Here is a 27430-nt window from a genome sequence, read left to right on the forward strand (position 1 = left end):
CAATCTGATCCTCTTTAACATATATTTTAATATAGCATAGAAGATGATGGTTCCAGACTTGCTATTAAAAGCTAATCTACTATATCAGCTAATTAACACTGTGTACCTTATTATGGACATTTTAGCATCATCTTCATAAAGTGTATTTTGGAGTGAGTATGTCTGTTGTTCATGCTTAACAGACATGTTTATTAAGAAATTTTAAGATCCTTTAACTTGTAAATTATGACATTTGAATATGTTTTATGAAATCTTTAACTGTTGTTTCAAAATATATGCCTTTTCTCTAATGTTTGTTATAATTTCTTCCTCTACCAGAAATCTAGAACATGAACTAGCCACCTAGAAGTTGATTTTCTCTAGTGCATATAACAGCAACATTTTTATTATGGAAAATTTCAAATCAAACACATTTAGAGGGAATATACAATGAATCCCTATGTATCCATTAACCAGCTTCAACAATTTTAGCATGTGGTCAGTCTTGTTTCATATATGTCCCCTTTTCTCTCCCTACTTTGTATTTGCTTTGTTTTAATTCAAAGCAAATTTCAGACCATGTATGTGTCAATTTCAACCATAGTATGTCTCTGAAAGATAAAGACTTGAAAATTTTTTTCAACATGACCACAATATGTGGGATATTTTAAGGCAGTCTAAAGATGTCCTACCTGCTTTGGTATCTGAAATCAATCTTAGTATAAATAATATAGTACAATTACAATCATATAAAATACTATTGGTTTTATTATAAGTCTTTGGTTAATGGGCTTACAGATTTCTGGGAATTTCCTTAGGAAGACCTTTCGAGCATCTGAAAAATTTCTAATTTTTATTCGAATTTGTAGGGAAAGAAGAAATAGTACAATGAGTATCAAAATGAATATTCAAACTTCGGATTTTGATTCACCTGAAAATCTTTTCCCCTCTAAAATGTTGTTCTTATATTAAACTAAAGATGTATAGATGTTTATCTATAAAACTAGTGCACAAATGTTTATTATTGTTATAAATGTGTATCTTTGGACAGACTTTCCTTACCTAATGGCAGAAATCCTAGACCATATTAACATTAGTTAACAAAATTGTGATGGCTAAATATTCAACTCTACTAATTTCTCAAATACAGAGGAAATTTAGGGAAGGAGGATATAGTTCAAGTGGTAGAGCAAATGCTTAGCATTCATGAGGTCCTGGGTTCAATCCCCAGTACCTCCTCCAAAAATAAGTAAATAAATAAGCCTAGTTACCTCCCCCTCCCTCCTCCAAAAAAAAAACTGAAAAAAAAAGTTTTTTAAAAAAAAGGAAACTTAATTTGGTATGGGAAAGCCTGGGCCATAAAACTAAGATACATTGAAGAAATTAAAATGTTTCATAGCATCTATGCATTTGAATCATGGAAATATGAACTCTGCTGTGTTATTGTGAGAAGTAACCAGCTCTCTACTAGTTCATTTTTTTATAATCTCTTCATAGCCTGAAATCAGAGGTAATCATCCAGGACCCACATGACCATTTTGTTTACCTCTTAAATGAATGTTAATATCTGGACATTACAGATAGTTAATACTTTGAGGCAATTCAAATCACAGAATAATTTGCTTTGACAGATGTATTTTTTTTTTCAAAAGAAAAGTGTTATAGAAAAATATTGGGGATGGGAAAAGTTGTACCTGAAATTTTTTTCTTTGTTCAAAGGAAAGGTCAGTGGTGCAGGCAATGGCAGAAATAAAGAAGGAAGATGATGAAATGGGATTTTGGAATTGTGTCCAATCCAGGTCTTGGTGACTCTTGTTATCATGGATATAGCCAAGCATATGCCATGTCACCATCACATTTCATTTATTTTCCGACAAAACGACAGACGGAAACTCTGAGTGGCCTTGAGTTTGGCATTGTGTTTTGGGGGGCATCTGTTACAAATCTGTCCCTCTGTTGTAGGTAATGTTTGGAATTCAAGATTGGTTTTTGATTATGTTCTACTGCTTCACTAGGCAGGAATACCATACTGTTCATTTCACCTTAGTGAAAACAGAGACACCTTCTGTTTAACCACTTGTATTTTTAATGTATATTTAAATGTATCATTTATACAAAATGAGGTGGGTTTTTTTTTTGGTAAAGATCATTAATGATAGGTCATTAATGATGTATATAAAATTAAATCTACTTATCTCAAGAAATCATACTTGATTTAACAATAACTTGTTGGTATGAAGTATCAGTTGTACCTCCTTTACACCAATGATTAGTTGGGAGCCCTGCATGAAATGGAATTTCACTCAGATGATTCATCTGAGGCCACTTTAGTGGAGGACTTAACTTTATTGCTGGGGGCAGTGTTAAGGGAACCAAGCAGGGATATTTAGACACTGAGTAGGTAGCAGCAGTGTGAAGCCATTTCTAGGCCTGTGATGGGGCAACAATTACTGGAGCCCAGAAGGAGGTGTAGTTGTGGAGAGATGTAGCATAGCTGGAACCTTGGTTGGGAAGCAGGGAGGGAGTGGACAACAGTACTCGGGCTCCTCTCTTCTGCCTTCTGATCTCCTTCAGGAGCTACCTCTCATGGTGCCTGGAGAGCCGCGGTGATGCAGTGTGTAGTAGTTACCTGTGCTCTGAGGTAGGCTTAAAAATTGAGCAAGTTAAGGCCCAAAGAAGCTATAAATTGCCAGAGATCCCCTTAGAGATAATGAATCCAGGCCATTTGACTCCTCCAGTCCTTTTTTTTAAAATAACTTTATTGAAACTTAATTTATATACCACAAAATTCTCCCATATTGAGTGTACAATTCAGTGATTTTAGTATATATACATCACCACAGTGTCACCACAATCTAATCTTCAAACAATTTCATTATTCCCAAAAGAAACCTCACTCCCCATCCTCACCCCTAGTCCTTTGCAACCATTTATCTATTCTCTGACTCTATAGATTTGCCTTTTCTGGACATTTCATATAAATGGAATCATAAAATATATGTTCTTTTGTGTTTGGCTTCTTTGCCTAAGCATAACGTTTTTGAGATTCACCCATGTTGTAGCATGTATCAGTACTTACAAATACTCGTAATGGAGCAATATACCTTTGTATAGATACAGCTCATTTTGTTTATCCATTCACTAGTTAATAGACATTTGGGTTTTTTTTTTTTCTTCACTTTTTTGGCCCTTTTGAATAATGCTGCTGTGAACACTTGCATGAAAATATTTGTGTGAAAACGTGTTTCATTTTCCTTGTGTAGATCCCTAAGAGTGGAATTGTTGAGTGATATGATAATGGTGTTTAACATTTTGAGGAACTGCCAGACTTTTCTAAAGTGGCTGCACCATTTTACATTCCCACCAGCAATGTTTAAGAGTGCTAGTTTCTTCACCTCCTTGTCAACACTTGTGATTATAGCCATTTTTAAAATTATAGCCGTTAATATCCTAAAAAGTTCACCATTTTTAACCCAGAGTTGTCTCCTCTCACGTGATTTTCTGTAAAGTTGTGTTCAAAAGAAAGGGGAGTATCTTTTACCATCACGTTGTTGACACTAGAGGACATCACTGTAGAATTACTCAGCAGTTGGTAGTCAACTTCATTAAACTACATCCCTTAACACTCTTTTTTAAAATAGTCTTTGTAAGACTAAAAGCCAAAAATGTTTCTAAACACTTGTAAACCCTCTTTGTATTTCTTTTTTTTTTTTTCTTTTATCAAAGTATAGTTGATTTGCAATGTTGTATTAGTTTCTGGCCTTAATACTTATTTTTAAAGTAGTATTTCGTGAAACTTGGAGCTACTTAGATAGTAATGTTTGTACGGAGGGTCGTTAATGACATTGAAAAACCTATTTGAGTTTAGGATTCCCTTTGCTTTCAATTTTAGTTTGGAAACTAAGGGAAGTTTTGTAGCAGATGACAGCTAGAGTCACCTTTTAAAAGTGTATTTCATCACTCTTCTTGCTTAAAAATTCTTCAGTTGTTTTCCATTGCACATGGAATAGAATCCAAACTCCTTATTGTGCCCACAGGGTTTTTATGTCTGCCTCTTGCCTTCTGCCTCTCCAGGTGAATGCATTCTCCTGCCACCGTCCTCTTCCCTCAGTACACTCACGTTGGTCTTTTTTACTTCCACTACTCCCCATAGCAAACTTTCCCACCTCAGGCAACTCATAACTCTTTGGCGCAGAGTTAGCTTAATATCCCCTTTCCACGGAAAGTTTTGCTGATTGCTGTCTCCTCCAGAAGTAGTGTCCCAATAGCTTCTGTCCTCAGCCCGTCTCTCATGGAGGACACTCTTCAGGCAATTTCATCCACTTTCATGACTTCAGAAATACCCAAGTGGTAATGATTCCCCATTTTTAATCTCCAGCTCAGTTTTCTTTCCCGAGTTCTGAGTGGGGGTGTTCACTAGCCCTCTTTTGGGTATTTCCCACTTTATCTCTTATGAACACCTCACCTCAAATGTGATGCATTCAAAATCAAACTCTCCCAAATTTGTTCAGCCTTATGAGTGGTTCCCTAACATTCATGATTCCTCTGTCTTCCCCCACAAATCATTGTGGGCTGAGTCTTGTCAGTTCTATTCTGTAAGAGTTCTTAAATGTCTAACTGTTGCCACTGTTCTGTCCTTATAATTTTTTACCTGGTTTTCTGCAGTAGGATCTTGGCCTTCCTGCTTTAGGCTTGCTGTGTTCCTCACAGTGCTTATCAGATATCCTTCTAAGAGTGATTCTCTACTCTTGGTGTATGGCAGAGTTGCTTTAAGAGCTTTTTCAAAGTGGCTTACATGGTCCCATCATAGAACTACTAATGCAGAACTTCTGAAAGTGAGAACTGGGAGTGTATAGTTTAAAAAAACCCAGCAGATGACGCTGATGAACACCTCTGGTTAAAACCATTCTTCTAAAATCACATTTAATCATTTAATGCTGGTTAGAATTCTTTAGAGGCCCTTGATTCCCTTGAAGATAAAATGTGTGATTCTCATTTTGGCATATAATTTTCCATAATCTGGCTCCTGTCTGATTCATATCCCCATTTCTAATGCATGTTACTGCATGCACAACCATGAAGAATTTAGTTAAAGGTCTACTAATGTACCATCTTATTTACATTTCCAGGTCTTTATATATGGTATTAACTCTTCCTGAAATACTCTTCTTTTTCTTTCCTTCTATAATTTCTCCTCTTTTTTTCAGTACTCAGCTGTCATTTCCTAGAGGTAAGCCTTCTTATACTGTGTAATGTTTGTTTATTTATTTACTTATGCCTTTTTATTTCTGTGTCTTCTAGTGCATAGCATAGTAGTTGGCAGTCAATAAATGTCAGTTGTATAAATGCGGACTTCACCTGTAGGTGCAATAATAATGGCATTGATTTGTGTGCCAAACATAGTACTGTGCTAAGTGCTGTATGTATGCTTTATCATTTACTCTCACAACAACCTTAAAATGTACATATTATTATTCACTATATTTTACAATTGAGGAAACTGAGACCTAGAGGGACTATATGGTTAGCCTCAAGTTGCAGAATTTGTAAAGTACAGAACTGGATTTGAATCCTGCGGCTTATTTGCAAAGCTTGTGCCTTTATATAGCTGTCACATAGTTGTCTCACCATTCATTTGTTTATTTTTTCAAATTCACAATAAATAATTCCTTAATAAGGGCTGATTATTCTTATGCTTCTGGTTTTTCATTTTTAATTCTCAGAGTACAATTAGTTAAAAAAATAAAGATTCATATTGTTTAATATTTAGATATGAGGGGGACGGACATGCTAGAGAGATCCAAAGCAAAGTTCACTCAGTGAACTCAGTGTTATCATTGTACTCAATTTTGAAGGCAGATTTTATACTAAAGAATACTGTGTGATAGAGGAAGTAAAAATATTTTGCTTAACTCAGAATATTAGAAATACACAGAACACTAGTCTGCATAAATAGGGAAACTAGGGCTCTACAAGATTATGTGCTTTGCTGAAAGTCTTGAAACACGTTATTTGCAAAATCAGGACTGCAATCTGGGCCTCCTAACTTCCAATCCAAGTTTCTTATCTTTCTCAACTGTGGAAAGTTGATATACCGAAGATAAAAATAATAACTTCTAAATTTGTTTTTTATTGTATTTTAGAATGTATGTATTTTCAGTGGCCTAGTTCTTTAGCACAGAGAAGAAAATACTACTTAAGGCCAAATCATTCATTCAGTGCTTAAGTAACTTATTGTGTGCAAGTTCTGACTTGTTTACCTGGGATTTAACATATTTCATGGAACTTTTGCTAATTGATTTTAAAACTTGGAATGTGTTTTATTTCTTAAGTATTATGAACATAAGAGTATGCTACCCAAGGAGAAGATTTGTACATGTTATTAATAATCTGGTTATAAGCCATTAAGATAGTTTATTCTCAATAATACACTCAGAAGCGTTTTTCTTAAGGTCATATGCCATCTTCACTGCACAAATTGCAATTTTAGATGAGATTTTTGTCACAGCTTTCTTACCTACCTTAAACTTAATTTTCTTTGTTAAACAAATTAAACTAAAATTAGGAAAGCAGCTTAGTGAAAGAATGTTCACACTTAGAGTAAACAAGGGTAGAGAGTGGTAACTGAATGATCTTTTTGTTTTTAATGGAAAATGTCAGTTTTTTAATTTGGAATTTAAGTAACAGCCATTGAAGGAAGATGATACTCTTCAAAGTTCTGACCCTTCTTATCACCAAGACTGAGTCTATACCACACTTTGAGAGTATGGGGAGGGGATGGAAGATGGAGGTTTTATGCTCGGCTGGGAATCTGACGCAGCTGTGGCTCTTACCTTTGGCTCCTCCCTCTTCCTTGGGCCTTAACTCCTATAGTGCTTGGAGCATGGAGGGTTCTCTCTCCCGACCATCCATCCAGGCCCTGGGGGCTAGGAGGAGCTGTGCCACAGGAGGTCCTATATTATTTATATTTATTTATAAAGGTTCTTTATTCGAAAGAGATTTTATATTGGTTCAAGTATAGGACTTAGAAACAAAGACCAATGTTTTGAGACTTCCTTTTTTTTTCAGGATAAAATCTTTTTTAAAAATGTGGCTTTTGTTTAAAAAAATTACCTCAACAAGCCAGTTACCATCAGATAATTTTGAAACTTACTTTAAAACCATAAAAATATTATATACAAATAATAACCAAAAAATCATTATTATATGACATGTGGAGATGGGCCAGCCATAGGAGGGAGCGTAAACACATGCATGACAGCAAATCTGTCTAGAACCGCCTTGTTTGATGATATTGCACACTTCATGAAAAATTGTCCATAATCACTAAGTTTGGATGGTTATAATTTTTACTGAGGTATAATTCACAAATCATTTTAAATTCTACAATTCAGTAGTTTTTAGACTATTCACAAGACCGTGTAACTATCACCACTATCTAATTCTAGAACATTTTCCATCACCCAAGAGGAAACACATAACTCATTAATAGTCTTTTCCCAGTCTGCCCTCTCCCTAGCCCCCAGCAACCACAGGAATCTGCTTTGTGTCTCCAGGGATTTGCTTCTTTCACAGAAATGGATGGCGTCATACTATGTGTGGTGTTTTGTGTTTGGCTTCTTTCGCTTAGCATAGTATTTTCCAGGTTCGTCCATGTGTAGCATGTCTTAGTATTTCATTTCTTTTTAAGGCTGAACAATATTCTACTGTTTGGCTATATCACATTTTATTTATCCATTTATTAGTTGTATTTGTATTGTTTCTACCTTTTGACTATTACGATAATATTTCTATGGACATTCATGTACAAGTTTTTGTGTAAGTGTATACATATTTTCAGTTCTCTTAAGTATATAACTAGAAGTGGGACTGCTGGGCCATGTGGTGACTATGTTTAATTATTTGAGGGAAGCACAGAATTTTAGTTTTTTAAAAAATTCAGTGAACTAGTGTTGCTTCACTTAGCTAATTGTTTTATCACATTTAATCTTTATCCCATTATGCTTTATATATAAGTTTTTTTTTAAACTTATTTTATGTGATTATTGAGAGGGTGTTTATCTGGATTGCTCCCTTTACGACTTATGGTGTAGAACATTCTTAATTTGGGCTTCAGTAATTAAATCCATTGAACAGTGGCCCAGTTAGATCTCTGCCTTATACTGAAAACTCATACAGTGCCTAAAATTAATAGAAGTCTCAGGATATTCAGTTTTCTTAGAAAGGGCTGTCCTTCTAGCTTATTCCTTCATTTTTGAGTTCTCAACCCTTATCAGGATGCCTGGCAATCAGAATAAGTACTCAGTACATATTTGCATGGGAGGTGATTGAGCTGTAACTTAAAGGTGGCTTCTCTTCTGAAACTGAACATAGATTATACCTATACATTTATGAGTATCTACAATATGCCAGATACTATTCTGGGTGCTGGGGATATAGCAGTGAAGAAAGCAAAGTTCTGGTCCTCATGAAGTGTTCATTTCAGGGGCTAATGGGCAAACTAGTCAATTATGTCAAGTGTTAATTAGTGATACGGAGACAAATAAAGCAAGGAGAGAGGGTTAGGCAATGTGGAGAGAAGATAGAGGAAGGATGTTATTTTATATGAGGTGATCAGGGAAATCTTCAGTGAGGTGAAGTTTGAGCAGCGACCTCAGAGGAAGTGAGGGGAGAACCAGCTTCGTACGTTTGAGGGAAGAGCCAGGAGACTCGTGTGATTGGAGTGGAAAATACATAAAGTTGGAGTAATTTAAAGGGGCAGCAGTTAGATCACTTAGTGCATTGAGGATTATTGTAACAACTTGGGCTTTTACAAGGGTGAGATGGGGAGCCATTGGAAAGATTTGAGCAGAGAAGTTTCATGATTTAGCTTTAGTTAAAAAAAAATCCATAATTGACGTACAACACTATGTTCCAGGTGAACAACATAGTGATTCAGTATTTATGTACATTGCAAAATGGTCACCATGATAAGTCTAGTTACCATCTGTCACCATACAAAATTATTGCAATATTATTGACTATATTCCCCATGCTGTACACTACATCCCTGTGCCTCATTTCTTTTGTAACTGGGAGTTTGTGCTTCTTGATCTCCCTTACCTGTTGCACTCATCCCCCACCTACCTGTTTATTCTCTGTATCTGTGAGTCCGTTTCTGTTTTGCTATGTTCATTTATTTTGTATTTTAGATTCTACGTATAAGTGAAATCATACAGTATTTGTCTCTCTGACTTATTTCACTTAGCATATACCCTCTAGGCCCATCCATGTTGTTGCAAATGGCGAGATTTCATTGTTTTTTATGGATAAGTAATATTCCATTATATACATGTAATGAATACAATATTCCGTTATACATACCACACGTGCACACACACCACATCTTCTTTATCCAGTCATCTATTGATGGACACTTAGGTTGCTTCCCTATCTTGGCTATTGTAAATAAGGCTACAGTGAACACAGAGGTACATACATCTTTTTGAATTAATGTTCTGTTTTGTTTTTTTTTTTTTGAAAAATACCCAGAAGCGAAATTGCTGAATAGTATGGTAGTTCTGTTTTTTAACTTAATTTTTAATTTAAATTCTATTGGTAAGGGGTTGAAATCTAAAATATACAAAGAACTCATGTAACTCAGTATTTTAAAAAACAACCAACTTGATTTTTAAAATGGGCAGAGGACCTGAATAGACATTTTCCCAAAGAACATATATAGATGGCCAACAGACATATGAAAAGATGTTCAGCATCACTCATCATCAGGGAAATGCAAATCAAAACCACGGTGAGATCATCTCACACCTGTCAGAAAGGCTGTTATCAAAAAGACAACAAATAACAAGTGTTGGAAAGGATATGGAGAAAAGGGAACCCTTTTGCACTGTTGGGAATATGAATTGATACACCCACTATGGAAAACTGTATGGAGGTTCCTCAAAAAAAACCAAAAATAGAACTGTCATGACTTCGCTTTTTAAGGGAGTGACTCGAGCTGAGAATGAGGGGTGAGAAGGGTTAGGGCAGAAGCAGAGAGACCAATTAGGGGTTATGTCTGTTAAAGAAATGATTGGAGTTAGCATGGATTTATAAAAAAAACAAGACAAAACAAAGCCAGCACCAGAACCTCCTGATATTTACAAATTACCTTGATCATTATTCTAACTCTTAAGAGGGTTTTTTCAGATTTAACATAGCTTACAGATTTTTTTTTTTTTTAGTGTAGACTGTATTTTTGAGAGCCGTTTTAGATTTGCAGATAGTGCAGGGTTCCCATATACCCCCTCACCCAGTTTCCCCTATTGTTAACTTCTTACATTCTTACAGTACTTTTATTATAAGTAATGAACTGATACTGATACATTGTTTTCAACTAAAGTCCATAGTTATTCAAATTTCCTTAGTTTTTACTTAATATATATTTTTTTTGGTCTCTCCAGAGATCCCCCTTTATGTTTGTTTATTGTGTTCCAGAGTTTCTCTTGGCTGTGACAGTTTCTTGGGCTTTCCTTGTTTTTGATGACCTTTATAGTTTCAAGCAGTACTGGTCAAGTATTTTGTAGCATGTCCTTCTCTCAGGATTTACCTGATGTTTTTTCTCATGATCAGAGGCTGGAGTTACGGATTTTCCAGAGGGAGATTACAGAGGTAAAAAGTGTTATTTTCATCACATCATATTAACGGTCCATCTTATTAACATGATTTACCACTGTTGATACTGATCTCTTCCACCTGGCTGAGGTAGTGTTCGTCAGGTTTCTACACTGCAAAGTTATTCTTTTTTTTTTTTTTTTCTTCTCTTTTTGATACTGTCCTCTTTGGAAGAAAGTTGCTGTGTGCAGCCCATTAAGGAATGGGGAGTTAGGGGTCCACCACCTTGAATGTAGAGTTTCTATATAAATTATTTAGAATTCTTCAAGGGAGATTTGTGTTTTCTCCATTTATTTATTTAATAATTTAATTTTATCAGTATGGATTCATGGATATATACTACTTAATGTTTTTGCTCAGAATGTTTCACCTTTGGTCATTGGGAGCTCTTTAAATTTGCTTCTTTGTCCCTTTGACATATCCTTATAAATGTAAGGTTTTTCCCCTCTGTCTTTTTGTTTGGTCAGGAAGAAAATAGAGAGATGCTCAACATCATTAGGTAAATGCAAATCAAAACCACAATGAGATACCACATCACACCTACAGGATGGCTATTATAATAAAAATGAAAACACAGGCAATGACAAGTATCAGCAAAGATGTTGAGAAATTGTAACCCATTAAACACTGGTGATGTAAAATGGTGCAGCCATGTCGGTTGGCCATTCCTCAAAATGTTAAATATGGAGATACCATAAGACCCAGCAATTTCACTCCTAGGTATTCACCCAAGAGAATTAAAAATACACATCCACATAAAAACTTATACGTGAATTTTCATCACAGCATAATTCATAATAGCCAAAAGGTGGAAACAGCCCAATGTGTAGCAGTTGATGAATGGCTAAACAAAATGGAGTACATTTGTACAATGGAAGATTATTCAATCATAAAATCGAATGAAGTACTGATATATCCATGTTGTAACATGGATGAACCTTGAAAACATGCCAAGTGAAAGAACAGTCACAAAAGGCCACATGTAATATGATTCCATTTATATGAAATGTTGTGAGTGGGCAAATCCATAGAGACAGAAAGATTAGTGATTGCCAGAGGCTGGCTACAGGGGGATATGGGTACAGCTTTATTTTTGAGGCAATGAAATGTTCTAAAATGGGATTATGGTGATGAATGCACAGCCCCTGAATATTCTAAAAGAGCTCTGATTTGTACACTTTAAAAGGGTGGCCTTTATGTATGTGAATTATGTATCAATAAAGCTGTCATTAAAAAAAAACATTTAGAACAAAATAACATGAATGAGATACTTTTAGGGATTTATACTTGTAAAACTTGTACACTAAACACTATAAAAGATTGCTGAGAGAAATTAAAGACCAAAATAAATAGATGTAATGTACTCACGTATTAGAAGACTCAATACTTTTATGGTTGTTTTCCCTAGTTGATATATAGAGTCATTGTGCTGTTTTTGTAGAAACTGACAAGCTGACTAAAATTTATATGGGAATAACTGGTATAGCCAAAATAATTTTGAAACAGAACAAAATTAGAAGTTTTGTACAACCTGAATTGTTTATCAGACTGTGTTGGTGGCCTAAGAACAAACACTGATCAGTGTAACACAATAGTTAAGAAGAGAACCACAAATATATTGTTAGTTGATTTTTTTTTTTTTTGGTCATAGATTCATATTGGTTCAATAGGTAAACAGTAATCTTTCTGATATATAGTACTGGGACAATTACATATCCAAATTGAAAAAAAATGAATTCCAAGCCTTATCTCACACCGTTTACAAAAAAATGAACTCCAAATGAATCATAGACCTTAATGGAAAAAATAGCTTCTAGAAGAAAACATAAGAAATCTTTGAGATAGTGGATTAGGCAAAGATTTCTTAGCTATAACATAAGAAGGACAGTTCATAAAATAAAAAATTGTTCTGCTCTTCTGAATACATTGTTAGGAATATGGAGGTCACAGACTGGGAGAAAATATTTGCAAAACATGTCTCTGACCAAGGATTTGATTCCAGAATATACAGGCAACTCTTAAAACTCATTGATGAGAAAGCAAACAACCCAATAAAAAAATCGGCAAAAGATTTGAGTAGATACTTTACCAAAGAATATTTCTACATGGTAGACAAACAAATGGTGCTCAACATTATTAGTAATTAAGAAAATGCAAATTAACCGCAGTGAGGTACCACTGCACACCAATTAGAATGGCTGAAATTTTTTAAAAGAAAAGGAAAAGAAACAACCTACAAACTAATAATACATAGTGCTGGTGAGGATGCAGAGTAGCTAGACCAGACATACATTTTTGGTGGGAATGCAAAAAAGTAGAGCTACTTTAACAAACAGTTTCTCTAAAGTTGAATACATTACCGTGTAACTCAGCCATCGCCCTCCTATGTATTTACTCAAGTGAAATGAAAACTTATGTTCAGACAAAACCTTGTGCACATGTTTATAGAAGCTTTATTCATAATTGCCAACAGGAAAGAACTCAAAGTTCCTTCAAATGATGAATGTATTAAAACCACCACCAAACTTTGGTACATAATGGAGTGCTGCTCCACAATACAGTGTAATGAATTACTGACATCAGTCAATCTCAGAGGCATTAAGCTAAGTGAAAGAAGCCAGATACAAAAGGCTACATATTAAATGATTCTACTTATTTGACATTTTGGGGGAAAAAAAAACTATAGGAAGAGAAAATAGGTCAGTGTCTGTCTGAGGGTAGAGGTGGTGGGAGGGGTTCACTGCAGAGGGGTATGGGAAGTCTTTTGTAGTGGTGAAACTGTTCTCTCTCTCAGTTTTTGCAGTGTTTACACATATTTGTCCAAACTCACTGACCTGTACACTAGAAAAGGTGACTTTTATTGATAACTTCTTTAATTTTTAAAGGAGTTAAAATATGAACCTTACTTCACATCATACACAAAAAGTATCTCAAAATGATTCCTGGACCTAAACATAAAACCTAAAACTTTGAAACTAATAGAAGAAAACATACAAATGTATTAGTGACAGGATTCTAAAAGCACTAACTATAAAAGAAAAAAATAGTGATAATTCGGGCTGATCAAAAATTAAAACCGTGTTATTCAAACTCAGAAGCGTAGGGTAGAGTGGTGATTGCCAAGGGCTGGGGGAAGAAGGAAATGGGGAGATAAAAAGTTTTAGTTTATCAAGATGAGTAAGTTCTTCATCTTGCATGACCAGATCTACTACAACATAATGCACGTAGTTAACAATATTGTATCAGATACTTTGTTGAGTGCATAGATCTCATGTTAAGTGCTCTTACCACAATAAAATTGATTAAAACTTTAAAGACACTAGAAAATGAAAAGGCAAGCCATCAGCCTGGAAGAACACATTCACAGTACTTATATCTGACAAAAAAAAGTGGATCCAGTATATATATAAAAAACATCTCATAATCCAGTAAGATTGCTAACAACCTACTTTTTTTTTCTAAGGGCAAAAAATTTGAACAAACTTCACAAGTGAAGCTAAAAGAATAGCCTATAAGCACATGAAAAGTTGCTCCTCATCGTTTATTTATTAGTGAGATGCAAATTAAACCACAGGATACCACTTTACCTACCTAGAATGGCTAAAATTTAGAAGACTGAAAAGATCATGTGGTGACAAGGATGTAAAGCAAAAATGGAATGTTAATTACTGATACTGATGTAAATGGTACCTGCACCTACCTTATCACCCAGTAATTCCACTACTAGACGTTTAACTTAGAGAAATGGAAACATATGTCCACAGAAGACTTGTATACAAAGGGGAAGGTTTAGCTCAAATGGTAGAGCATGTGCCTGACTTGCATAAGGTCCTGGGTTCAAACCCCAGCACCTCCATTAAAAATAAATAAAACCTAACCACCTCCCCCCAAAAAAAACACTTGTATACAAATGTTCATAGGAGGTTTATTCATAGTAGCCTCTAACTAGAACCAATCCAAATGTTCACTGTAGGTAAATGACTAAACAAAATTGTGATATAGTCATATAATTCCATGAAGAGGAATGAACCACTTAAAGATATGTAACAACATGGGTGTATCTCAAAAACATTATGCTGAAATGGAAAAAAGCCAGACACAAAGGAGTGCAGACTGTGGGATTCCATTTATATGAAATTTTGGGACAAGGAGGCCTAAATTTTAGTAACATTAGGCTTCTGGGGTCAAGGGTGAGATAAAAGATACAGACTGCAAATGGGCATAAGAAGCCTTTTGTTGTGATGGAAATGTTCTGCAAATTGGTTGTGATTGTAGTTATACTGTTGTATACATTTATCCAAAAATGTGTATATATTGAACTGTACACTAAAACTGATGTACTTTATTATATGTAAATTATACCTTAATAATTTAATTTATACAGTTTAAAATAGATTTTAAATTAATCCTAAAATTGAATCTTCAGACTGAAACAAAATCTAACTCCTGTGTCTAATTTAATTACATAGCTATACAAATAATTTACTTAATTCTTGAATCAATGTTCTAGCTGTATATACTTTGTGGGATATGATCTCGAGACAGAAAGTACTGTGAAGTAATACTTAACTTTACTTGGGAGTTTTGTTTTTGGTAGAGGTTATGTTACAGTATTTTTGGATAGAGCCAATGAGCAAACATTAATGTAGTTGTGAACTGGGGTTCTGACTGTAGAAAAGGGAAATACACATGTGAAATGGAGGAAAATGAGGAATACTATACGAATTTTAATTAGAGTTGTCATTATGAATTCATGTTTTTCAAAAGAGAGGTATTTAAACTTTGTCTATTGAAAGGGCCTAGAAGCAGTGACACCTCAGGCATTGAACACAGCTGCCATCCAGTTCTTGGTTTGAAAATGCCATTCATCACTAAAAGGGTTCCTAGTAGAAATGATTGATTTCAGGTCTGGTACAGGGTAAAAATACAAGGTGAACCTGAAACATTTTGTGCTAGAAGGTTAGGATTTCTGAGCACCTTGGAGGACCTGTCAGAAGGAAACAGGATGGAAGGGACAAACTGAACATCAAGAGTCCACAAGATATATATTTTTAAAGTATAATGTATACACATTTAAAAAATATATTAAAATATATAAGTATATATCGTATATATTCTATGTAAGTATATATTTATATAGATAAGAGAGAAAAGGGAAAACCTCATTTTTGTTTTATAGAACAATGATAACTTTTAAATATTGAAAGAATGGTGTAATTAGACAACTGCTGTTTCTAATCTGCAGTGCGGTCATTGAGATAAAGGTTGGGATGCATGGTGTCTGAAACCATTGGCTCTTGGGATAAGATCTTTACACTGTCTTAAAAATACACCTCACAGTTGCATACTAATTTCAAAGAGAAGAAATAACTATATTGAGAGACCTGGCAGATAGTACCTTTACTTCAGTTTTAGCATTACCAATAATGAGACAAACTGACATTATGTGCGCCCTCATGTAATGGAGTAAGTTATAAAACATCACTTATGTAAATCTGATGAAGAAATCAGACAAATCCAGAATTTTGGATAGCCTACATTCAGCTGACTTGAATTCCTCAAAATAAAAAGTCTGTGTCATGAAAATAAGGCAAAAAGAATCTAGGATTAGGGGCAGAGTAGAGGCACTGTTCTAAATGTAAACATACATAACCAAATACAATTCTTGAATTTTACTCCATCCTACAAAGAAAGAGCTTTAAAATCTCAAACATTTTCGCAACAATTGGAGAAATTGGAATATGACCTTTGTATTACATGCTATAATGACTTAATGTTAAGTTTTTTCAAGTCTAGTAATGATATTTGATTATATAGCTGAATGTCCTATTCCTAGGAAATAAAAATGGATTATTTAAGGATGCAGTTTCATGATGTCTGGAAGTTATTTTCAAGTAGTTTCAAAGAAAAGCGTGTGTATGTCTGCGTATAAAGATAAATACAACAAAATGTTAACAATTGTTGAATTTTAAGTGACAGATATATAGGTTATTCATTGTACTGTTTCAATTTTTCTGTAGGTTTAAAATACTCAGAAAGGGGAGAAAAATATCTTGTTCTGAATTACTCTCAAAATATATAAGCTTGAAATTTTCTCAGGAGAGTTATTGAGAAATAGTATTAATTATCAATTTATTTGAATTATCTGATATTCCAGGGAATGTTAGAATTAGAGGGGCCTTAGAGATGATCTTGTTTAGGTCCCTTATTCACACATGTGAGGAAATTAGTTTGACAGTAACTGAATCACTTACTGAAATCACATGGTAAGCCAGTAGTAGAGCTTGGACAGTGAATTCAGCTCTCCTGTTTTCCAGGATATTGCTCTTCCTACTGTACCATGTAACCTCTCCCAGTAGAAGGACTTTGTTGGAGGTAAAGTTGAATTAAGAAAAATACTATGTATCATTTTTCTTCCTAGTATATCTTCAGAATTTCCCCCCTGTATTGAGAGTATTGTCAGACTGTGTTTGATCTCTTGATCTGTAGGTCAGGAATTCAGTCAGACTTATACTACTTTTGATAATTACTCTCCTAGAAATTTTTTGATCATGTGGGTTGAGCTGTGTGCTTTTTGTCACTTATTTTTATTCTCCTCTAGTCTAAGCTATGAAGAAGGACATCCCTCACACTCTGAAACAGATCTCCTTCAGAGACAGACTTTTGCAGCCTCTCATCAGCTTCCTGGATATGCTACCACACCTCAGCCAACCGGTAAAAATTCTCTTGTGAAATACGCCATGAATCTGGGTACATTTAGTGAATAAGAAGGAAAATCAATTTTCACACATTGGGTTATTGAAAGTGTGTGGGACATAATAGTGCCATGAGCAATGTTAAAATGAAAATGAGATTATAAGCTTTGTTTTTTTTACTGATGGGGAATATCTGTATTATTAATTAGTAGGAAGATCTTTTTTTCATGTATCTTTGTAGATTTTAAATTATAACCATGCTTTAGCAAATTAATGTTTATTTGCTATTCAAAATAGTTTAGAGTTGTAGAACTTTTGGCCTCAAATTTCAGAGGTTCCTTTTTTAAAGTAGAATCAGGAATATCATTTTTATATTAACATATATTTTTACTTTGGGATACATTTTATCTTCAAATGTAGGTCTTTCTGGAATATTTGATACTAGTGTGAACAGTGCCAGCACTAACACTAAAGAATCTTCAGTGATGAACTTTCTCTCTGCTGTTGAATCCCGAACTGCCCAGGCTGCTTCGTCAGGAACTACTCTTTTACCACAATTCAGGGCCCCATCCTGGCAGACAGGTGATTCTTTGTTTTCAGAATTTTTTTAAGTCCTGTGAAAATACTGATAAACATTCACTTTTTATAGTCTTGTCATTATGGTAGCATGGCTGAGAGTGATATTAATTATTGATTTTCCAGTGAACTTTAAAACCTAGAATTTTTCACTATTTTAAGGTGGACAAAATTCAAGAAATTGTTACTAGCAGAAATTCGGTTTTAGCACTCTGATGAAAACTAACAAGTTGAAGAAGGTAGGTAATTGTTAAAGATAAATCCTAGATGTAAAGTTTTTAATCTGGCAGTTTAAGTAGTTACTTGTTTACTTGAGAGGAGCAAAGACAAAATTTCTTTTCTTTTTTTTTCATCTCAACTTTATGGCAGTATAATTGATAAAAAATTCTAAGATATTTAAAGTGTACATTGTGGTGATTTGATATACATTTACATTGTGAAAGAATCCCCTCATCTGGTTAACACATCCATCACCTCACGTATTTGTCTTTTGAGGGGGGTTTGGTGAAAGATTACATTTTATTTATTTAGTGACTTCAGGCTGGGTAGGAAAAAACAATCTTGGACTGGATCCCATCATAAGAGTTCTGTAAAGTTATCCTTAACTGAACACATTGTCACTATTTAACAGAAGCCATTACAAGTTGATATTATTACATTATGCACTTTCCTATTTTATTTTTATTTCATTTTTCAACTATTGCCTCCCAAATTATTTGTATATATTTTTATTTTTTGTAGGATGACAGGTTAGGTTTTTTGTTTTTTGTTTTTTTGTTTTTAGATTTCATTTTAAAGAATACATTTTTAAGTAATTGTTATAGGAAATAATATTTTATCTTTCTGGTAAATCATTCCATTAATTGAGCTTCTCTGTCTTAGAAACTTTTTTTTTTGCCTTCAAGGAGATAATTAATGTTTTAGTGTGAAATAATATATTTAATTTTTAAAGAATATTTTAAACCATGATAGCTTTATTTTTTGCTTTCTGGAGTAAATTTTACACTATGTGTATTTGATTAGACTTTCTATTCCAGTTTCTATGATTATATTATTTTAAGCATTAATTCTAAAGTGTTATTTATTCTTTCAAGAGTAACTACACATTTTCTGTTCTTCTACTGGTAATACTTTTCTGACATTTAATGGAAGAAGCGAGAGAAGAATGTTTTTGAAAGGACCAGAGAATCTTTTCCTCTCCATTTTTCCAAAATGAAAAGAATTTTTTAATGAAAACTCACCAAAAAATAGGTAAACAATAAAAAGGTGTATTAAATGGAAAGTGATCTATCATTCCTGGCTATGGTCCCACTTTTTAGAGAAGAGTTAACTGTTTGGTATTTACTCTTCTTTGGTATCTTTGTATATCAAAACTTTTTTTGTATAAACACCTAAGCAGTGTTTATAGCAACAGTATTATTAGGATATTTCATAATTATTGAATCAGTCTCCTATTGATGGACATTTAGGTTGTTTCTACCTGTTAATCACAATAACTTTAATGAATATCTTGAATAAATCTTTATGTCCCCTTATCTCCATAGGGTAAATTTTTTGAAGTGAAACTTTTGGATCACAAGGGTGTACACATTTTTGCTTTTGATGTATGTGGCTAGAATGCTGTCCTGAAATGTTAATAATCTCTTATTCTTTTTTTTTGAGTGGAATAGGCATAATTGTCTTTATTTTTATTTTTTATTCTGTGAGCTTTTTTATTGAAGTATAGTCAGTTTACAAAGTGTCAGTTTCTGGTGCACAGCATGTTTCAGTCATATGCACATACAAATATTCATTTTCATGTAACAATCTCTTCTTGACAGTACTTTATTAATTTGTGATCAGCTTTTTGTGATAAGCATGCGTCTACTGTTACTGAAAGTTGTTCACAGAAAGTCAAAACTTGAAATGCAAGGAATTTTTTAAATGCATTTATTTTGATAAAAGAAACTTTGTAGTGTTAACCTATTATTTTTAGTATTGTGTTAAGGGATGTAGACAGTTTAGTTTTGATTTTATGTTATGAACATTGTCCATTGGTATTTTGCATTGGGATCCAGGGTAAATTAATCACTAGAGATTATGTGCATTTTTACTGGTTTTGTAATTTTCAAATGATCTTATCTGACTATATTTAAGCTCATATTTATATGAGTCATAAATATGAGCTGATACCTTTGTAATTTTATTTTTGCCTTATGAAAGCTAGCTATTTTGAAATGTAATTTTCAAAATTTATATGCAGAACTAATTTGTCAGGCTTTTCAATTTTAAAGAGATTTTGATGGGTTGAAGGTTATGTAAGTTTTATAGGTCTGTACTATGAGAACAAATGTAAGTGTGCCGTAACTGCATAAAGGTAGTTACATTTTCTTTTCATAGGTATGCATTCCTCAGCAGCAACTGAGCTGTTTGTTACTGGACCTTTGCCAACCACTGGAACACTTCCACCCTCTGCCCTGTCTGCTTATCAGCATCCCACCACCTTCAGCAATAGAAACTTTGCTACCACCTCACCTTTGGTGCTTCAGGATTCAACTTTTAACACTACATCAAATGGAATTTTAAATCCTCATGACCCTTTGCTGCAAATCAAGACTTCCCAGGGAACTGTTCCAACCGCTTTGGCATTTGAGCGCCTGGGCAGTTCTGTGTTAAGTAACAGCACACCACCTCAGTCTTCAACATATCGCTCAGCTCAAGAGTCTGCACCCCATCTTTTACAACCTCAGTTTAGTTTGTTGCCTTCAGCACTTGGGGGAGCCCAGCAAACCCCTCAAGCCTACGGTTCAACTCTCTTTACTAGTTCTACTGCTTCCATTGAAAGAGCTCTTCTTCGAGAATGTAGTGTTATCAAACACCATCAGCGGCCTTCAGGTAGCCAGTCTATTCAGGCACAACTGACTGGTTCACAGCATTCCTTACACAGTTATCTATCAAACGCAAGTGTGGTTAATTTTCAGGAAACAAGCAGGCAGTCATCTTTATCCTGTAGCCCTATTGGAGATTCTACTCAGGTGAGCAATGGAGGATTGCAGCAGAAGACCTCCCAGGTCTCCGTGGAACTTGCTCAGTCCTATTCGTCTGCAGTTCCATCGTCAGGGTACCCTCCTTCTACTACAAAAGTAAAAAGCTGTTCTGCAAAACAACCACTAACGTCAACCAAGACCCCCAAACCTCAAAGTATAATTCCTCCTGTGCAAACACTAAGCTATTCCAAACCTTTACACAACCAGAGTTCTGCAGTATCGGGCCAAGCACAAATTTATTCTACAGCGCAGCTCCCAAGCCTTTTATCAGTTAGTCAGTCCCAAAATTATGGTTTAGTACAGCCACATAATGTGCCATCTATTGTTCATTCACAGGTTTATAGGTCCAGCAAAGTTGAGAAGTTGCCATCCTTATATAAAACATTGACTTTTTCTGAGTCATCTCAGCCTATAACTTCTGAAAACCAGACACTTAATTATTCTTCTAATCAGCAAGAGGTATTATCTTCAGTTACAAATGAGAATTACCCTGCTCAAACAAGAGATCTGCCTGCAGTTAGCCAGGCTCAGAGTTATACATCTGGTCACTCTCAGGGTTTATCACCAGTTAGCCAGACACAGGTTAGTTATTCATCTCAGTCACAGGTTTTGTCCGTTGTTAGTCCTTCAGAAAGCTATGCTTCAGGGCAGTCCCTAACATTAACAGCCCCTTCTCTTTCTTACTCTTCCGCCTCCCGGGCTCAGAATTTGCCAGATTCTAGCCCAACTCAGAACTATATTTCTATGCATTCTTCCCAAAATGCTCAGACTCAAGGGTCATCATCTCCCCAGTCCCAGAAGTTTTTGCCTGCTGTCCAGTCAACCTTTGCATCCTCTACTCATTGTCAGTCATTACAGAATAACATACCTTCCCCTGATCCGAAGTCTTACGCTGAAAGAAAACTTGACTCAAATGTGTATACATCTTCAAAGCAAGAGGATGATTTTCCAATGCAAGAGTTACAAGTATTACAGCAACAAGTATCTCTTGAATCATCAACCCAAAGGCTATCTGATGGGGAAATTAATGTTCAAGAATCAGCTTATAAGGTGTCAAAAGCAGATGACAGATATTCTCAGAGCGTAATCAGAAGTAATTCCCGTCTTGAAGATCAAGTAGTTGGGATTGCTCTACAAGGGTCAAAAAAAGAAGACAGTGTAGTTGGTTCAGTGACACAACTTAACCAGCAAATTGGCCAAGTCAATAATGCAGCAACCCTTGATATTAAGAAGACAACTAATTTAATGCAAACTCCACAAATAAGGTTGAACACTAAAGACCTAAGTCAGCAGCATTCTCTTATACAGAAGGTCCATGAAGCCAAGGTCCAGGAGCATCAAGATCAAATAATTAATGCCTCACCTCAGATTCAAATTCCAAATCATGCTTTAGGGCATGGCCATCAGGCTTCTCTTCCTAGTACACAGGTACTTTTAGATTCTGCCTGTGATTTACAAATCCTTCAGCAGTCAATACTGCAGGCAGGTTTAGGACAAGTAAAGGCATCTTTACAAGTACAGCGTGTTCAGAGTCCTCAACAAATAATACATCCTTTCCTTCAAATTGACGGTCATATTATTCAGAGCAATGGCGATAATTCTCAGCAGCAGCAGCTCCATCCTCAAAATTCTGAAATTATGAAAATGGACCTCTCTGAATCTTCAAAACCATTACAACAACATCTAACAACAAAGAGCCATTTTAGTGAGACAAATCAACACGATTCAAAGAATCATTTTGTTTCTCTTGGATCAATATGTTTCCCAGAGGCAATGCTTCTCAGTGATGAAAGAAATATTTTATCAAATGTAGATGATATCTTAGCAGCTACAGCAGCAGCTTGTGGGGTTACACCTTCTGATTTTTCCAAGTCAACTTCAAATGAAACCATTCCTGCTGTTGAAGATGGTGATTCTAAATCTCATTTTCAGCAGTCATTAGATGTTGGGCATGTGACTTCAGATTTTAACTCCATGGCAGCTACAGTAGGAAAGCCACCGAATATAAATGATATTTCCTTAAATGGAAATCAAGTTACTGTAAACCTTTCACCAGTACCTACTCTTCAGTCAAAGGTGACTCTCGATCAACAGCACATTGAAACACCTGGTCAAAATAAATCTAAAGTAACTTCACCGGTGATTGGACCAGGTCATGAAGTCCAGGAGCAAAATTCTGGCCCATTCAAGAAACAATCTGCTACCAATCGTGAATCTGAAGAAGACAGTGAAGTTCCTGTTGATAGTACATTAAATAATAACAGAAATCAAGAGTTTCTTTCTAGTAGTAGAAGTATAAGTGGAGATAGTGCTACATCGGAGAGTGAATTCACCTTAGGGGGTGATGACAGCAGTGTGTCACTGAACCCGGCTAGGAGTGCGCTTGCTCTGTTGGCTATGGCCCAACCTGGGGAGGCAATCAGTGTCAAGATTGAAGAGGAAAACCAAGATGTAACGCATTTTAACCTTCAGAAGAAAAAAACTAAAGGAAAAGGGCAAATTAAAGAGGAAGACAACAGTAATCAGAAACAGCTGAAAAGACCTGCCCAAAGCAAACGCCAGAATCCAAGGGGAACAGATATATATTTGCCATATACTCCCCCTTCCTCAGAAAGCTGCCATGATGGTTATCAGCATCAAGAAAAAATGAGACAGAAGATCAAAGAAGTAGAGGAAAAACAGCCAGAAGTCAAAACCGGATTTATTGCCTCTTTCTTAGATTTTCTGAAATCTGGGCCCAAGCAGCAGTTTTCCACTCTTGCTGTACGAATGCCTAATAGGACTAGACGACCAGGAACCCAGATTGCTCGTACGTTTTGTCCCCCTCCACTTCCAAAGGCTGCATCTGCAACATCCGCACCGTTAGTGTCTGAAACTGGGGGTAATAGTCCATCAGAAAAAGCTGATAACGAACTTAAAAACTCGGATCATTTGTCTTCACTTTCTTCTGATGAAGAAGATCCTGGCGTATGCAGTCATGATGTTGATAAAGGGGCCTCTACCACCTTAAATACTTCAAATTCTACTTCTGATAAAAAGAAGAAGACAGGTACAGTTTTAAATTTTAGATTCATAATTATGGTTTTCCACTATTATTTTTCTGTCTATAGACTGGGTTTTAAGCTTTCTTAGCTTGAAGCAGGTCTGCAAATTTTTAGGACAAAATGCACGGTTAGATATCTTGAAGACGTATTTTAAATGTTCTTTGCATGTAGGAAAGTTCTGGGTTTAGGTTGAGTAGTTGTGGTTTTTCTCAGCTTTTTACAATGTGCAACATAATTTACATAGTATACTATCCGACTATTCTAATCTGAGACATCTTGAGATGGTTTATGAATATAAAACATTGTATTGAGGTCCCTGTTGTATAAACTGGCATAGTTTCTTGGTATGCCAGTTTTACCTAAAGACTCACATTTTACTATTTAATATGGTTGTTTTGTGTGTAGCATGCAAATTAACATGATTAAGTTAAAACTTTTAAAATTTTGAGCCAGCTCCAGACTATATGCCCAAGTCTTTGGTTGTGTGTTTCACTTTACTTTGTAGTTAAGGGAACATTTAGAGGAGCTGTTTTGAGAAGCACTGCTTTATGTAAACAATTGACAAGTAGTATAAAATTTACTATTTTAAAGAACATGCTAAGAAAAATATATTTATAACAGTAAAATAGCTACCATCTCTGTGCCAGGAACTACTAGCAATGTTGTGAATGTTCATTGTTATCTCCAATATACAGATGATATAACAGAGTAAATGAATTGCCCTGGTCCATACAACTAGTGAGTGACAGAGCTGGAATCTGATCTCAGGTTTGTCTGGTTCTAGAACCTGTATTCCTGCCTAGCTCTTTTGTACAAATAGAGTGGTGCTTTATGAGTTAAACCTTGTGATGTACTTTTCAGCTTCTCTCCGGACTTGAGACTACTACCTTTTTAACTACTAAAGTGATATAAAACAGCTGGTATCCGAAATAATCTATTAGCATAAATGTCTGCTAATCCATTTCTAAAGAATCCTCATTTTGTTATGTAGAGAAATTAGCAAAATGGAGTATCATTGTTTAGAGTCAAAGATATTACAGATGTGGCTAATCCTAGTAAGGTTTTACACTTTTCTCCCCCCAGTTCAGTGTTTTGCAGTTATTGTTATATTCCCCCTTACAAACCTTTTATAATCTCTGTTCCAAAACATGAATCTAAAAGTAGTTTCTTCCAGACAACTGCTGTTATCTCATTTTAATTTATAATCATCACCATCAGCCTGATCCTTACTAATAGGTCTTTGAAGTTCTCCCTTTACCATCCCCATTGCCTCCTCATCAGCAGGAACTCATCATCTCTTGCTTTGACTATTGCAACAGACTTCTAATTAGAAACCTTCCCACCAGTGTCTGAACCAGGCCATCCTCCACATCGTCATCACATTTACCTTTATAAAAAAGGAAAACCAATTGTTACTTCTGTGCTTTGAAATACATCTTGGTGTTCCATGGGAAAAAAATTGAAAGTCATGTGTAAAAATTCTCCCTTTTCATGTTTCACTCTCTTGCTCCATTCCTTCCACTTGCCCTGTTCTGTGACAACTGAATTTCTCATTGTTCCCTGGACCTGTGAGTTACTTTGACAGTTGTGCTCCTTTAAATAGGTTTTTCTCTACATAGGCCCTTTTCTCAATTTCTTTTTTTAACCCGGCAGACACTTAGTTATCTTTGAAGACCATCTTAAAGTCACTTTGTGGAAGTTACTCCCAGCGGAATTAGTGCTCATATCTAAATTCCCGCATCTCTTAAATATCTCTGAAGGACAAAGTTTTAAATTGCAACAAGATCTAAATTATCCATTTTTCCTTTTATGATTTGTGCTTTTTGTATCCTGAGAAGTCTTTGCCTAACCCACGGTCATAAAAATTTTCTGCTGTTTTCTTCTGGAAATTTTTAAGTTGTGCATTTTACATTTAGGTCTAGGATCCCCCCCTTTTTTTTTTTTTTTTTTTTGTATAAGATATGAGGTATGCATTGAAGTTAAATTTTTTCTGTATAGTGAAACCATCTGGACCCGGAGCTTTCTTTGTCTTTATCAGAGAAATTTAAAGTATGAATTCAGTTTCTTTGATATAGAACTATTCAACTTACCTATTTCTTCTTGACTGTGTTTTGGTATTTTGTATCTTTGAAGGAATTGGCCCGTTTCATTAAGTTGTCAAATGTATGGGTATAGAGTTGTTATTAGTGTTTCCTCCTTATCTTTTTAATTTCTGTAGGTTCTGTAGTGATTTCCCTTCTCACAGTCTTGATGTTGGTAATTTATCCCTTCTCTCTTTGCATCTAGGTCAGTCTGGGTAGAAGTGTATTAATTTTATTGATCACTTCAAAAGACCAGCTTTTAGTTTCATTAATTTTTCTCCTGTGTTGACATTGATATATGCTATTCTTGTTAATTCCTTTTCTGCTTATTTTGGTTTATTTGGCTCTATTTTTTTGTAGTTTCTTATGATAGAAGCCTAAATTCTTAATTTGAGACCTCTCTTCTGCTATAAGCATTTAATATTACAAATTTCTTTCTAAGTCCTGCTTTAGCTATATCCCACAAATTTTATTTTTATGGCTTTGTTATATTGTGGTCAAGGGAATGTGGCTTAAATAATGTCTGCATTTTGAAATTTATGAAAATTTTGTTAGTAGCTTAGTAAATGATAAATTTTTATAAATATCCCATGAGTGCCAAGTGCTAATAGATTTTATTTTTAATATTGTTCAAATCCTTTTTTTTTTTTTTTTCGGTTTAATGTAATAAACAAACATTAGGTTAAGACATTAGGTTATTTTTTTTTAATGTATATGTTGGAAGTAAATGACAGGTCTAGAATTCATCTTAAATTATCCCAGCAAATATAAAAGGGGTGACAGAAAGATAAAAGAAATATACCAAAATGTTCCAGTTTGTTACAACTGGGTTATGGTATGTGAGGGTTTGTATTCCACACTTTTGTGTATCTTTGAAATTTTTAATAAAAAAAAATTTTTTTTAATCTTCCCTATCCTTATTTGTTTTTAGATTGCTTGATCTGTTGATTCCTGAAAAAAATATGTTAAATTTTTCAACTATGTTTTATTGTTTTTATTATACTGTTTACTTGATGTTTTGAGCCCATGTAGTTGGGTGCATAAAATTTTACTACAGTTTAATTTCCTTTTATCATAATTAAATCTTTTTCACATTTAATTTCTCATTTCCATTTTTAATATTGCCATATTAATCTTGTTACTGTTAGCATTTTTAGTGTGTTTTCCACATCTCTGTTTTGTTTCTTTCAGAGCCATTTTTCTTGTGAAATATAACTCACATAATGAAATAGAATACACATAAGGAAAACACACACATAAAATTTCCATAAATTTAATAATGCAGACAATTAGTTAAGAAATATTCCCTGACCACAATGCAGTAATTTCATGAAAGAATAGCAGAAAGAAAAAATGGACAAAGAAATAAAGGTAAG

The 27430-nt window shown here is 34.7% G+C and overlaps 1 protein-coding gene and 1 long non-coding RNA gene across 3 annotated transcripts in view; one reads left to right on the top strand and one right to left on the bottom strand.

Moving 5' to 3' along the window:
• Nucleotides 1-27430, top strand: part of QSER1 (glutamine and serine rich 1) — a 65570-nt gene that overhangs the window by 11903 nt on the left and 26237 nt on the right. For both annotated transcript variants that reach the window (XM_032488416.1, XM_014568087.2), the window contains exons 2-4: nucleotides 17234-17346; nucleotides 17748-17909; nucleotides 20283-23978. In XM_032488416.1, the coding sequence (XP_032344307.1) occupies nucleotides 17234-17346; nucleotides 17748-17909; nucleotides 20283-23978 (3971 nt within the window). The remainder of the gene's footprint in view (nucleotides 1-17233; nucleotides 17347-17747; nucleotides 17910-20282; nucleotides 23979-27430) is intronic.
• Nucleotides 16955-27365, bottom strand: LOC116666338. The gene is made up of 3 exons (XR_004323144.1): nucleotides 27271-27365; nucleotides 17163-17166; nucleotides 16955-16965 (listed from the first exon to the last, which is right to left on the bottom strand). It is a non-coding gene; the product is annotated as an uncharacterized LOC116666338 (long non-coding RNA).

The sequence above is a fragment of the Camelus ferus genome, chromosome 10, assembly GCF_009834535.1.
Source record: "Camelus ferus isolate YT-003-E chromosome 10, BCGSAC_Cfer_1.0, whole genome shotgun sequence".
Lineage (NCBI taxonomy): Eukaryota > Metazoa > Chordata > Mammalia > Artiodactyla > Camelidae > Camelus > Camelus ferus.